Raw genomic sequence first — 14083 nt, 5'->3', positions numbered from 1 at the left:
GCCCCATGATCTTACAAAGGGGGCACTCTGACATGGTTGCTGCACACTTAGGGGTGAAAGAGCCCCTTGATTTGATCAAACAAATTTGGGAGCAGGTCACCCAGGATGACCCACAAGACGTTGTGACTTACATAGACACCTTGATGAATGACCTAAGGAGAAATCTAGAGCTGGCAGCAGAAAACCTGCAAGCTCAGAAGGTCAGACAGAAAACATGGTATGACCACAAAGCTAGAGAGAGGCACTTTGACCCAGGGGAGGAAGTGCTTTGGCTTAGGCCCTGCAGAGAGAATAAGCTGCAGCTCAAATGGGCAGGACCATATAGGGTCATTTCCAAGATGTCAGATCTGAACTACCTAATAGAGCAGGAGGAGAACCAAGCAAGGAGGGTGGTTCATGTGAATGCCCTAAAACCCTACTACAGAGGGGAACAGAGGGTTTTATTCGCGATAAAAGCAGCTGAGAGTGAGGAAGCTGAATTACCCTTCTGGGAGGGTAGAGGGGAAGTAAAATACAACCCAGAGGAGGTAAAGATCAGTCCTGCACTCACCCAAGACCAGCAGCAAGAACTAAAAATGCTGCTTAGAAAATATCAACAGGTGTTTTCCAACAAGCCGGGGATAGTGAAGGGAGTGATGCATCGGATCCACACAGGGGATGCACCCCCGCAGGCAGTATCCCCATACCGAGTAACGGGACCCTATAGGGACAAGGTGCGGAAGGAGCTGGACGAGATGCTGAGGGAGAACATAATCGTCCCCTCGTCTAGTCCTTGGTCCTCTCCGATAGTCCTTGTGGACAAGCCTGATGGGAGCATTAGGTTTTGTGTTGATTACAGGAAATTAAACCGTGTAACCACTCCTGATGCCTACCCAATGCCCAGGCTAGACAACCTGATTGAAACCATAGGGGGTTGTCGGTTCATCTCATCATTGGACCTGGTAAAGGGATATTGGCAATTAAGAATTGATCCCAGGGATCAAGAAAAGACTGCCTTTTGCAGCCCTTTTGGTCTCTATGAGTTTCGAGTCCTGAGCTTTGGTCTCAGAAATGCACCAGCCACATTCCAAAGGCTGATGGACCAGACCTTGGCAGGGCTCAGTGACTTTACAGTGGCCTACATTGACGACATAGGGATCTTCAGTAATACCTGGGAAGATCACCTGTTACACCTGGAGTTAGTGCTGCAGAGGTTAAGTGCAGCAGGGCTAACAGTAAAGGCCAGCAAGTGTCAGCTGGGTAGCCCAGAATTAAAATACTTGGGTCACATGGTAGGGGGAGGAATGATAAAACCCCTGGAGGCCAAAATAGAAGCTGTTCGTGATTGGCCTAGACCCAACACCAAGAAAAAAGTCAAATCATTTCTTGGGTTGGTGGGCTACTACAGAAAGTTCATCCCGAGGTTTAGCGAGATTGCGGCTCCGCTGACCGATCTGACGAGGAAGAAGGCTGATGACCGCATCCCGTGGACCAGCGACTGTGAGGCGGCGTTCCAGAGGTTGAAGGAGGCGTTAATCAACTATCCTGTCCTGCGTGCTCCAGACTTCGACCGGGAGTTTATCATCTACACCGACGCGTCTAACAGCGGGGTAGGAGCAGTTCTGTGCCAAGAGGATGAGAATGGTGACCAGCATCCAGTGTCCTACCTGAGTAGGAAACTTCAAAAAGGTGAGAGACATTTGGCAACCGTGGAGAAGGAGTGTTTGGCCATAGTCTACGCGATCCAGAAGGCCAAGCCTTACATCTGGGGAAGACATTTTGTTCTGTGTACTGACCATTCACCATTGCAATGGTTAAAGACAATGAAAACCCACAATAGCAAACTTATGAGGTGGGCTTTAAACCTACAGGACTATGACTTTGAAGTGAAGGTGGTCAGAGGGTCAGTGAACTGTGTTGCTGACGCCTTATCAAGAAGACCTGAAGACTGAAGACGGCGAAAGAACATGGACTATATGTATATAATGAAAACAAAAAGTTAAAATGTACCTGGTTTTGAATTTGGTTGGTATTAATAAAGGTAAATGGATGTAATGTATATGGTAAATGTTTAAATGCATAATTGCTATGGTTAACTTAGAGTGTAAGGTTATGTAAGTATAATATGGTATGTATAACTGTTGTTGTGTATTATATACAGGTTGTTTTTTGGTGAAAAGCACGTTAGCTTTCCCCCTACAAAACAACTTATAAAGAGGGGAGGTGTTACATATACAGCACTGATGTTACCTGTCTGTCATGGGTTTGGAGGGAAAGTTCCATCCTATGGGGAGTGGAAGGCGGGACATCAGGAGGAGGGGCTGTACTGTATAAATATGTGATGCCTGTGTGGTGAAGAGGAGATGCTGAGACAGACTGTGAGACACTGGGTTGGGACGAAGCAGCAGCTGGGGAAGAAGAAGCTGTTGTGGGAGTCTGGGTGTCTGACAGGGTACTACTGTGTGTCAGAGTACCAGCCTGAAAGGTTCAGGGGTCTGTTGGTTAGCCAGAACTGATGGGTTCAGGGTCTGTGCTTTAAGTTAAAGGTTCTAGGTGAACCAAACTGTATGCTTGTGTGTGTGAGAATAAGCCACGTTACTTTATTTTATTCACCTGATTGTTTTATTTACCCTGTTTGTATTTAAAATAAACCTTATTCTTTTGTTGTTTAAAAATCCATCCCTGGTCTGTGTGACTTATTATAGGGAATGGTTGGTGGCAGCTTAGTAACTGTGTGATAGATCCCAGTAGGTCTGGGTTTGTCACAGATGCATCTTAGATTGATGTTTCAGCTATGAACATTGGGTGACCCTGTTAGGAGTCCAGGCTTCTAATGGAGTCTAGCCTCCTGACAGCACTACTCCCAGTTTCTCCAACACATTCAAACCCCTTCACAACATTAAGGTGTGCATCCAAGAAGGGGGTTCCCAAAGACACTTTTGATTTTTGCTCCTGGCAAGCTTGTACTGCAAACAATCCCTTGTTTGTTTAATTGTTGCTCATTTTAAAACAACCTCAGTTCTGCTTAAATGATACAGATTGTTCCTCCCAGTCCTCAGCATGTCACAGGGGAAATTACTGTGGTCATGCAATATAAGACAAATACGACTTTGTTAAACATTATCGTACAGATGCAAACAATTGAATTGTACATAGTAGATGATCAGACTGTACTCATTCATGCTATCTATATTCTGCGAAGATTTCCAAAATGGTAAAGATCCCCAGTGAGGTGGACAGAGTGACAGACTAGGACTCTAGAGAACAGGGTTGAAACCCCATTTAGCCATCAAAACTAACTAAGGGAAAGGAACTGGCAATCCTTAAATATTGCACTTACCTATTAGGGCCATTGCAAGTTGGTTTTGACTTGATGGCACAGCGTGCACACCCACACCCAAATATTCTATGAAGAATATTAAATGCAATTAAAAATATGAGCTATATTGACCAGGCAATACATATACTCACATCTTCAAGAATCTTGATTTTTAAGGAAGGTTCAGAGTTTATCATAACTACTTCTGGCTCTTTTTTGAAAACATCTGTCCAGTACTTTTTCATTTCTTCAGCTGGAATTAAAAAATAAGTTCCACCATTATTTGTGTTTATGATTTCTACCCAATTGCTCCAGTAAAGCTATGAAATAGTTATGCTTAATGAAGACACATGAACAGCAAAGTATTATCTGGCCTCATAGTGTAAAAGCAAACAGCCAGAATAGTTAAAATAGTACAATATAGTTCATTGAAAGTCATAATTTGCACTATAAATAGAGGGCCCAGGCTTAGCTGACACCATTACATTCTGCCTCAAGCCTAGCAGGCCATTTGGCTCACCGCTGAGCAACATGTGGCCTCTATGTCAACATCCCAGCACAGTGCTAGAAAAGTTGAGATGTGTGCTGCTGCAGTGCCCTTTTGCCACCCCCACCCCCAAGTGGCAGGCGAGCCTGGGGAAGGCAGAGGAGCAATACAGGCAGACTAGAAGGAAGGAAGCTTCAGTGCCCCTTTGAAAAGCTGCAGGATCTAAGTCAACAGTAATAATTTATCCTAAAAGCATACTGGAATATCATGTGCCAAGTGTAAGAGAAGCACCTGAACCCTAGACATTCTACTTTTAGTAGGATGGGAAACATGCAGCGCTCCAGATAGCACTAGATAGAAAACTCAATGATTCCTCATCATTGGCTATGCTGGTTAAGACTGATGGGAATTGCAGACCAAAAGCATATGTAGGGTAAAAGGTACCTCTCTCTCTACTCCCTCTAACCTGAATGTTGCTGCTTCACAGATACCAAAATCAAGATCCACAATTCTGCTGTCTGCTTTCCAAATGCAAGTGCCTCTAAAAAGAGAGGAACCCTCCCAAAAATATCAGACAAGCTTCCACTTGTGCAGAGAGAAAAACAAGTGCTCTCCCATTGGGTCCCCCCCCCCTTAACAAAGAAAAGTATCTCATCTCTTCATCAGGCAAGAAACTAGAGAGAAGGAATCATTCATCAGCTTGCCTTGACTCTGGATATGAGAAGCAGCAGACGACAATTTTTTTCCAACTTCTTTCTCTATCCAGATTCCCAATGAGACAGAAGTTCTTTGTATTTGTTAGGACTTTGGAGCAAATGGAAATATGAAAGCCTGGATATTTGTAGGCCCCAATACATTCCTCAAAAAAACTAGCAGTTCATACTAGTTCTGTTACAAGAAGAATCACTGAACGTAGCTTGATTTTTCACTCTCTTACTGAGGACAAGGTGAAAATGCACATGTAATTACTTCAACTGCACATTTTTATGCAGGAATGCGTCACTGTACAAACTGATCGCATACAATGGCTTAAATCCAACAGTAAGTTGTAACTAGAGGAGACCTATTGAATCAGTGAGGATTTGATGAGTCAGCTTCTTCAAAAGTTTCTTTAATTCAATGGGCCTATTCTAGTTGTGACTTATTACTGTATTTAACCAACAGATCCTAATTTAGTTTTGTGTCCAATGTTCAGTTGTCCTACTGTGGATGATCAGTGAATATTATTCTTCCAAAAGCCCAATGAATTAACAGGATTGTTGGAATGACGTGTCTATGGGGAGAATAAGATACTTTACAATGTTCTGCAAAGCCCAGCAAACCTTCAATACGAGCAACTGCTATGTCTTCTTCTTCCTCCTCCTCCTCCTCCTCCTCTTTTTCAAAACAAGTATTTTGAGTTTCATTTATCAATGATGTTTCAAGTTTCAGCTCATCTTCTATAATGCTATATGGCAACTTATCTACTGGAGTTCTGCAAAAAAAAAAAAAAAAGGAAGTGAATGCTTTACCCCTTCAGTCTATTATCATACCATTAAGTAACTTTGTCGGCACAAATAATATAACTATCCTCAATGTTCAGGTACTTCGAAAATAGCTGAGTCTTTTTCATCTCTTCCTGGGCCTCAATCATCTTCCACTGAACTACTCAAGCATAATTTTAAAAAACTGTTCACCACATTAAAACACATCCAAATAATTTTCTTCTACTAACACAGAAACTCAAATCCATTACAATTGTTCACTAGCCAGTTTTATTAATTTTTTTTCATCACATGGTAACGTAACACCATAAGATATATTGACATCTAGTATGTCATTCCTAATAAACATTTCAGATCAGCAACATATTGGACGGAAATATTTTCTATTATTGCTGTATAGTTATGTGAAATGGTATGGCAGTAAACCAATAAATACCTTCTATGCTTCTTAATCAACAATTTTTCCATATATGACAAGCTATCTTCTTTGAATTCAATTTCAGTAGGCTTTTTCAGAACTGGAGGACTTGTCTGCACCTGGCAGGTACCTGAATTTTCTGTAACAACATAGAGAAAAGATTAGTTGCTATTCAAATATACAGTATTAGGACCTTAATTGCTTCTACCTACCAGCAGTAACTCAAGCACTCTAACACAACTAACAAGTTTTCCTTTAAACTCCACAAAACAGTAACAGAGAAATGTAAACATTGCTAGTATAAAACACAGTACCACCCTTACACATAATATAGTACTGTACTACCCCTTGTGCACATAAACACAAGGTTCCCTTGCCCCCAAAACCAAGGTACTATTATGTCATTAGACAATACCAACATTTCCCAAATGCCCATTTGCTCCCAAAGCTCAGTTCAGGGCACTGGACTTGACTTTGAGAGCTCTAAATGGCTTGGGACTAAGATAACTGAACAAGCACCATCTTCTTTATGAGCCTGTGTAGAATTTGAGATCATCAGTGAAGATCTCATATTAAAACTATATATTCTGTCCTTTACCATTTTTAAGACAACATTTCTGGTTTTATGTATCACTCCAGGGCAGTGAGGGCAAACCTTTTTGGGTTTGAATGCCCAAACTGGGGGGAAAAAACACATACAAAACAAAAAACCCAGTGGGTGGCAGGTGCAGCCCACTTCTCAGGTTTGGCTGGGGGGGGGGGAGTACCGATCCGGTGACTTATGGCTTGCGTGCCTACAGAGAGGGCTCTCCGTGCCAGCTGTGGAATGTGTGCCATAGGTTCGCCATTGCTGCTCTAAGGTCTCTCATGGGCTGAAATGTGATCAATGAATGCGTCTAGTATTAAATAAGCAAGCAGGCAGAGGGCTGAATAGCTCACTGAATTAGGTATCTGGCTGCTGAGTCAAAAGCTGGGAGTACGATTCCCTTCTGGTTTTCTTGGGAGAACAGCCAGCCTATGTAGCCTTAGGCAAGCTGCACAGTCCCAGGGCACCCTCAGAAGAACAGTAAACCATTTCTAAGTATTGTATGTCTAGAAAACCGTGGAAAGGGTCACCATAAGCTGAAATCAACAGCACATTATAATTATTGTAAATATACAGTATTTTTTTAAACCCACGAGCAGATACACACAATTCCTCACCTTCTGGGGTTTACTATATAATGTATTCATATTTAGGTGAATACAAACATTTGAGACTAACAAATACCCTAGTTTTGTATGCTGATCATGTATAATGAGCAAAATAGATGCAGTCTGCTTTTCCAAATATTACTTAGCATGTAATAACCCATACCTGATTCAACCTGACATGAACGTTCTTCCTTATATTTTTGAGAGCAGTTTCCACTTCTCCACTGATTCAGAACTTGCTGAAAAGACTTTGCAGATACTTCTTCATCAAAAGTACCTTGTAGTAATGATCCTCCATTCTGGCTCTCCGACCTAACCTCTGAAGAAGGAGCTGTAGAAGCCCCCTGAATTAAGTTCAACAATTACTTAGGATTAAATAAAATTCATTCCAGTTCAGCATGGATGTAAACAAAAGACTGAATATATGAATATATATCTGTAATTTCAATTGTTTTGGTCATTCCTATAAAATATGACAGGAGACATATTTTACAGGAATGACCAAAACAATTGAAATTCTAATTATAAAAATGTCTGTTGGTGCATCATGACCTGTACTTACAAGTCCAGCAAAAATCAATTGTTTATATCTGAAATATAAATAGAGCAGGCAGGAAACACATGCACATCACAAGGCAACACAGCAGAAACCAACAACAATTGTATAACAATAGCAACAACAAAGGCAGCAGACATGGACAACATGGATTTTCCTCCATAGATTCATACTGGCTTAGCTGGTTGAGCACTTAAAGAGTTATTTTTGTGTGTGTGTGTATTATTAAAATACGCTTAAGGGCTATGAAATGAATTATACTTTATATATTCTTACTTTTAAGAACTTTGATATTTTAAAGAGATACAGTGGTGCCTCGCTTAACGATTGCTTCGTACAACGAAAAATTCACTGCTTTTTCGGAGCGATCTTGTGCTTCACTTAATGATTTTCCCTATGGGCGATTTTCGCTTAACGATTTCGGGACCATGCTTCACTTAACAATGACATTTTTAGGTCCCCTTGTTTCGCTTAACGTTTTTTTTTTTACAGCCCCGTTTTTGCTATTTTTAAAATATTCTAAAATGTTTAAATAATGTTTAAAATGGTTGGAATTGTTAGTGCACCTAATAAAACCTTCGTTAACTTAATTTGGCTTTGTTCTGAGTCTCTTTGAATTTTTTTGTGAATTTTTTCCCCCATTGAAATAGGCTTCAATGCATTTCAATGGGTTTCGCTTAATGTTTTTTCCTATGGGGATTTTCGCTTAAGGATGGTAATCCGTTCCAATTGGAATGGATTATCCGGTTTTCAATGCATCTCTATGGGAAATGGTGTTTCGCTTAACAATGTTCTCACATAGCGATATTTTTTTTGGAACCAATTAAAATCGTTAAGTGAAGCACCACTGTATTGTTTTTAGCTGCCTTTTTAGACTATAATCACTTCGATTTTTAGAATGTAATGCTTTTATTGTATTTTGCATTGAAATCTGCTTAGTTTTCATGTATTTTTAAGCATTTGTGCCTACAGTTTTTACAAAGCTGTAAGATTTTTGTTTTCAACAACTGTGAAACATTTTTGTTCCTAAATGCAGATAAATAAAGCTTGCACAATTGGAGCAGCTGATATTGCCTGGAATCACTGCAACAATGAAAAGACTTATTCCTTGATACCCAGATGAATTTTGAAATGATTGGAAATGACTGTTCGATTCCATTCTGAAGTTAACCCTTAACTGAGATTAATGCCAGCTGTGACAAACACAGGCTTCTGATTTTTCCTTGGAGGTATATAATGTTCTGTAGGGCTCTTGGGGAACTATTCAGGTGTCAGATTCTCTGATCTTACACTATCTGCTCTGGCAAAGGTTCTCTAAGATATTTCACAGCCCGGCTCTCCTGAGACCTCCTTTCCAATAGACCAGAGGACCGGGCCGCGAAGACAGACCTCCCACCCCCCTGTACGTACTTCCTTCCCCACAGCTGCTTTGCACACACGAGCGTGTGCCAGCGCCAGCGTGAGTGTTCCCCCACCCCTTCATGCATGCGCCTGTGCACGCAAAACAGCTGTGGGGAGGGGAGAGGGGAGGGGGAGGTCTGTCTTTGCGGACCGACGGCGGCAATCCCCCACTGCTTTGTGCATGCATCCAAGAGTGTGAGCGCAAGGGGGTGTCCACCTCCCTCAGAGGCTCAGCCAGTCCATGATAAGAAAAAAATTGACGACCTCTGCAATAGAGAACCTTAGGGCATCAGAATATAAAGCATGTGCTTTGCCACTGAGGTATCTCCCTGTTTTGATTATCTGTTTGTTTTAGGTCCTGCTCTTTCATATGAAGTGTTTGCACAAGGAATTTCCTTAGCTTCGTTTATTTATTTATTTATTTATTTATTTATTTATTTGATTTTTACCCCGCCCCTCTAGACCATGTCTACTCGTTGCCCATGTATGAAGCTTAGAAATGTTTAACCTTGGCTGGATCACACCCAGTTCTTGACTGTATCTACAAAACATACATTTCTAAGCATACATTGGCCAGAATTGTAGTAGTGTTCACATAAGGGTGGCTTCCCTTGTGGCACCTAATTGCTGCTGACACAGTGCCAGGGCATGTTTCAGTCACATGCCTGGTCACACGCTCTACTGCACAACCAAGATGCACCCCAGCGCCTCAGTCCAGTTAGCTGCAACAAGTTATACAAAACAGCAACAGGAATCTGACCAGTGCTTTTAACAACAAACTACTTGTTTTCCCTCAAGATTATACATTGGTACTTCGGATAAAAGTGAAGAAAGGTCTGATCTATCTTCTAATTTATCATTAATTTCCTTCTTTTCTTCCTTGTTTATCCTGCCATTAGGTTCCTCAGGATAAACTACCTTCAGGAACTGCTGTGCAGCTTCTAGTTTTCCAACAGGGACTCTTGACTTTACCTGTGGACAAAAGAAGTAATCTGCTGAATCCAAACCAAGCAGATCAAATAAAACAACATTTAAATATGTTTAAATAAAATTTCTGAATAATCAATGAAAGGAGATTATCTTGTAGGTGCAGCTAAATTTTCTACTGCAGTACCTAAAATCGTAGATGCAGTCAACAAGGAATCTCTTCCACTTGAATAGATTTTATGCAGGATTTGCACATAGTTTTCTCAGGAATTTCAAGAATTATTTTAATATTCTGAATAAAGTGGGGAAAATAAGAGAATCAAAGAAAATAGCTTAGCACACAGATGGCTCACAGCCTGAGCAGAGGGGAATACCCTATGCCAGAATTTCAGAGAGAGTTGTATCTCTGCAACACTGAACTACAAACTGTCCCTGGTTTAGAGATTACAAGTATTTAAAAACATACACTGCTCTGTAAACACTATAGAATCTGGCAGATTGCACAACAGAATCTCAGTTGCCACAATAAGCATAAACTGAAAATAGTAAAAGTAAAGCTTTACCAATTAGATAAAATTAATATAAAATGAGAAATTGCTGAGACCAAAATCAGGTGGGGACCAGGGAAGGAGAGTTGATAAAACCACAGCAGGCAAGGGGACACTGAGCTAGTTCACATGAAAATAGTCAGTCACTCCTAATCCCAATTGTTCCTCCCTCCCTCTTCCTTCCCCTCCTCAGATTCAATCAATTATTCTGGGTTCTTTTGCCTATTGCATACTATTGTTTGTATTTGCATTCCTTAGGAAAACAGAAGGTCTTATCCAGTGTTGATTTGGAAAAGTTAAACATAGCTCACAGTTTGCCAGTTTGAAAGATCAGAAACATCACATGCAAATCTATTCAATGGCATAAACTTTTAAAATATTCATACAAAGTGTTGGGTGGGATTATTTCAACAGCAGCAACAAGCTATTTTCTAGCTAAAGGAAGAAACAAGAAGCCTAAAGAATTTTAGAGGCAATTCTACAAGCAACATCTTTGTTAATGCACTTAAAAAACAAAACAAAACACTTTTTATTGCATGCCCATGAGGCAGAAGATGCACCTGAACCACTCACTAGCAAATGTTTTGAAGAGCAATACTTGAAACTGATGTTCCAATAGAATCAACAGCCTGAACAACAGACTATGTAAATTCTCTAATTCTTCTGCAGGAATTAGCAATGCTCTTTTATGTTGTAAAGAGGCAGTCTAATTGCTTTGCACTACATTGCTTGTTACTTAAGCACCTGACATTCTCTACTCTTTTGCCTTTCAGAGTCTGCATCACTCTTTGTACATCTGTTTGCCTGATCTTGCTACGTGTATGAAGGCATCCTGAGGTTTCTGTGGGTATTTGCTTTTTGATAATAAACATCAGGAAGTAAGAGCAGGACAAAAGTCAGTTTTAAGCCGTGTAATTGTCCCTCACAGATATGTGTAATTCAAGTCATGATTATTTTGAAAAAGAGAAGATACTTTGAACAGCCAGCATCATAGAGTGGTCAATATCAAGGCTGGAATAAAATCAAAGAAAAAGAATAAAATGTTTCAGGAAGGCAGATGAATTATAAGCCTCTAGTCAGATCATACTGGTATATACCAAAAGAAAAGTGCTTATGATAAAAGATCAACCTCAGCAACCACAATTGTCTCAACATTTATTTGCACCCACAAATCAGGAGCAACTCCTGATGCCTCGGATAATTCATTTCATTCCAGCATTTTTCTTCACTGTTAAGACAATAGATTGAACTTAATCTTGCTTAACAGAAGATCCACTGAAATCAAGTAGTCTATGCTAACCACAACTACGTTTGGATCCAACCCACTATATCCTATCCTAAGCATGTAACCTTGAGCCTGTAATTTGTTCCTCTTTCCCCTTCACTAGAACTCCTGAAATGGATACATTTTGGAGTATATATAAGGTATCTTCAAAGAACCCTATCATTGTCTATCACTGTTATAAAAACTATGATTAAATCAATCAGGTGATTCTGTTAATATAATTTATGGGGCCTTATTTCATGTTTTAGATCTAGACCACCAAGGAAAGATATGACATAGTATTCTGTTGTTCAGATAGTGAAAAACTCCCACCTGAGACTCTTCCCATTAGACTGTATTTCAGTCAGAGAAATTATATACGCCGTCTTCTCTATTGTTCAGGGCTGCATGATGTCATGTACTGTTTTACCCAACAATACATCATAATTGTCTCCTTAGCTTAGAGCAAGTAGCTACATTCTTGTGGTATATTTGACTTATGTTTGTCGTAGTAATGGCATGACTTCTGCTTGCAATTAAGGCTATAGAAACAGTATTGCTGGATCTAGTCTTATCACCTTGCTTCACACAGCAGTTGAATCAGACACCTTGGGGAAGTCCAAAGAAATGATGAGTAGGCAACAGCCTTACCCTGTTGCTTTCCAGAAACCCATACTCAGCACTAATAACTCATGCAGACATCATGGCAAATTCATGCTGACAGACCTATCCTCCACAAATTTGTCTAATTCCCTTCTAAAGCAGAGGTACACAACTTCAGTGACTTCCATGGGCTATTATTTTGCTTTCAGGATCTTTCAAGAATTCTATGGACCACCACAAAATTTAAAAAGCTGCATGATTCTGGCCACACAGAACCATCTCTCATAGCACTGTGATAGTATATGTGAGTAGGCCCATTGGAATCAATGTCACTTACAGAAGCACTGGCTCTGTAATTCCCCAATTCAATGGAACTACTCTAGTTACAACTTAATACTGAATTTTGCCCAGTATCTCTAACAGGAACAAATACATAAAAAAATACAGCTAAAGAAAAAAAAACGGTATGCAAAAATCCTTGCACTATCAAAATGTACTAGTTTCGGTTTCTGTACGATCAATCTGACAAGGGAGAAAGAAGGTGCTCTGAAAGACAAACTTAGTTTGATCGAAGCATCCCACCTGCAGGAAAGTTTAAGCTATGCAAACTGAATGCTTTTGTTAGACACATGGCACTCAGAAATGGACATCAAGCCCTGTCCCTTTCATTCACTAACGAATCTATGCAAGAGCTGCTCTGCGCCCAAATTGTCATATATCAAGAGACCCAACCTAACAAAAGAATTGTACATAAGATAATGAAAGAACCTCACACCATCACCATCAACATCTTTAATATTTATACAGCCCTCCTCGAAGAGAAAGATTTTGCAACTGTAAGAACAGAGCCTTAAAATGAAATACAGTATACCGGTAAAGAAGTTGTTCTGTGGAGCTTCAGTGCCCCCTTCTGGTGCATTCTGGCAAAGCAGCCTGGACAATAGTCTTCTCCACATTCTAAACACATCTGGAGAAAAAGAAATTGAACATATTAAAACAAATAGCACTTTGTTTTAGTCTACTCAGATGTTTCTCCCCGCTGAGTTAAACAGGACTCCCAGGTACATCAGTGCAGGCCTCTGCTCTACAGTCATTATATTAATTATTCATTATCAATCTCTAATCTCATGACAAAAGGTTGAAAACAGAGAAAAGGATATGTCGGTTGGATTTAAGTTTCCAACTGATGTTTGATCATTCATTACAGCTTTGTCACTCCTAAGACAAATGCCTCCACTGAAGATTTATCATCCTATTGTCACTGTCTGCCTCCAGGAAGTTTACAGTAAAGCCAGCAGGAGCTTTAAACAGATGATCAAACAATATTTTTGTAAAAAAAATCTAAACATGGATGAAAAACTTACTTCACTTATTTCAGTTTTAAAAACACAGATTCTATTAAAACTTCACTATCTTATTGCATGCAGATTTCTTACACATTTTGCTCATTAGAGATATACTTCTTACCCCAAGGTAACATACCACTCTTTCAAGTAATTGGATGGTTTTTTATCTTCTCTGCTGGACACTATTTTTATTTTATATGTTTTAAAGTGCTTTTAACAGTTTAAACAAATTATTTTAATTTGTTTAATAGTTACATGTTTAATTTTTTCCCCAGTGTTATAATTTGTGGTTTTAGTTGACTTTTTCATCAAGAGCCACCTTGGATCCTTTAATTGGGAGAAAATCAGTATACTAATGAAAATAAATAAATAAAATAATAAATTAATTAAATAACACATCGATAAAACAAAAAGTGTTTTATAGCTGAATGAAAAAGTGATCCATGTAGCTCATTAACTGCATTAGTTAACATCTTCTTCTTCTTCTTCTTCTTAAAAGTGCAGAGCTGAAAGGGACCCCACTGATCATTGCAGCCAGGCCCTGCTGTTGCAATATC

At 39.8% G+C, this 14083-nt stretch overlaps 1 protein-coding gene across 4 annotated transcripts in view; it reads right to left on the bottom strand.

Annotated features, from left to right (window-relative positions):
• Positions 1-14083, bottom strand: part of ZBBX (zinc finger B-box domain containing) — a 66773-nt gene that overhangs the window by 21493 nt on the left and 31197 nt on the right. For all 4 annotated transcript variants that reach the window (XM_020805763.3, XM_020805761.3, XM_078389688.1 and 1 more), the window contains 6 exons: positions 13052-13147; positions 9757-9810; positions 7045-7225; positions 5706-5826; positions 5108-5259; positions 3451-3551 (listed from right to left, as the gene is read on the bottom strand). In XM_020805763.3, coding sequence (XP_020661422.3) covers positions 3451-3551; positions 5108-5259; positions 5706-5826; positions 7045-7225; positions 9757-9810; positions 13052-13147 — 705 coding nt within the window. The remainder of the gene's footprint in view (positions 1-3450; positions 3552-5107; positions 5260-5705; positions 5827-7044; positions 7226-9756; positions 9811-13051; positions 13148-14083) is intronic.

The sequence above is a fragment of the Pogona vitticeps genome, chromosome 3 (genome assembly GCF_051106095.1).
Source record: "Pogona vitticeps strain Pit_001003342236 chromosome 3, PviZW2.1, whole genome shotgun sequence".
In the NCBI taxonomy this organism is placed as follows: domain Eukaryota; kingdom Metazoa; phylum Chordata; class Lepidosauria; order Squamata; family Agamidae; genus Pogona; species Pogona vitticeps.
Note: the sequence above shows the minus strand (reverse complement) of the source record. Positions and strands in the feature narration are given on the sequence as shown.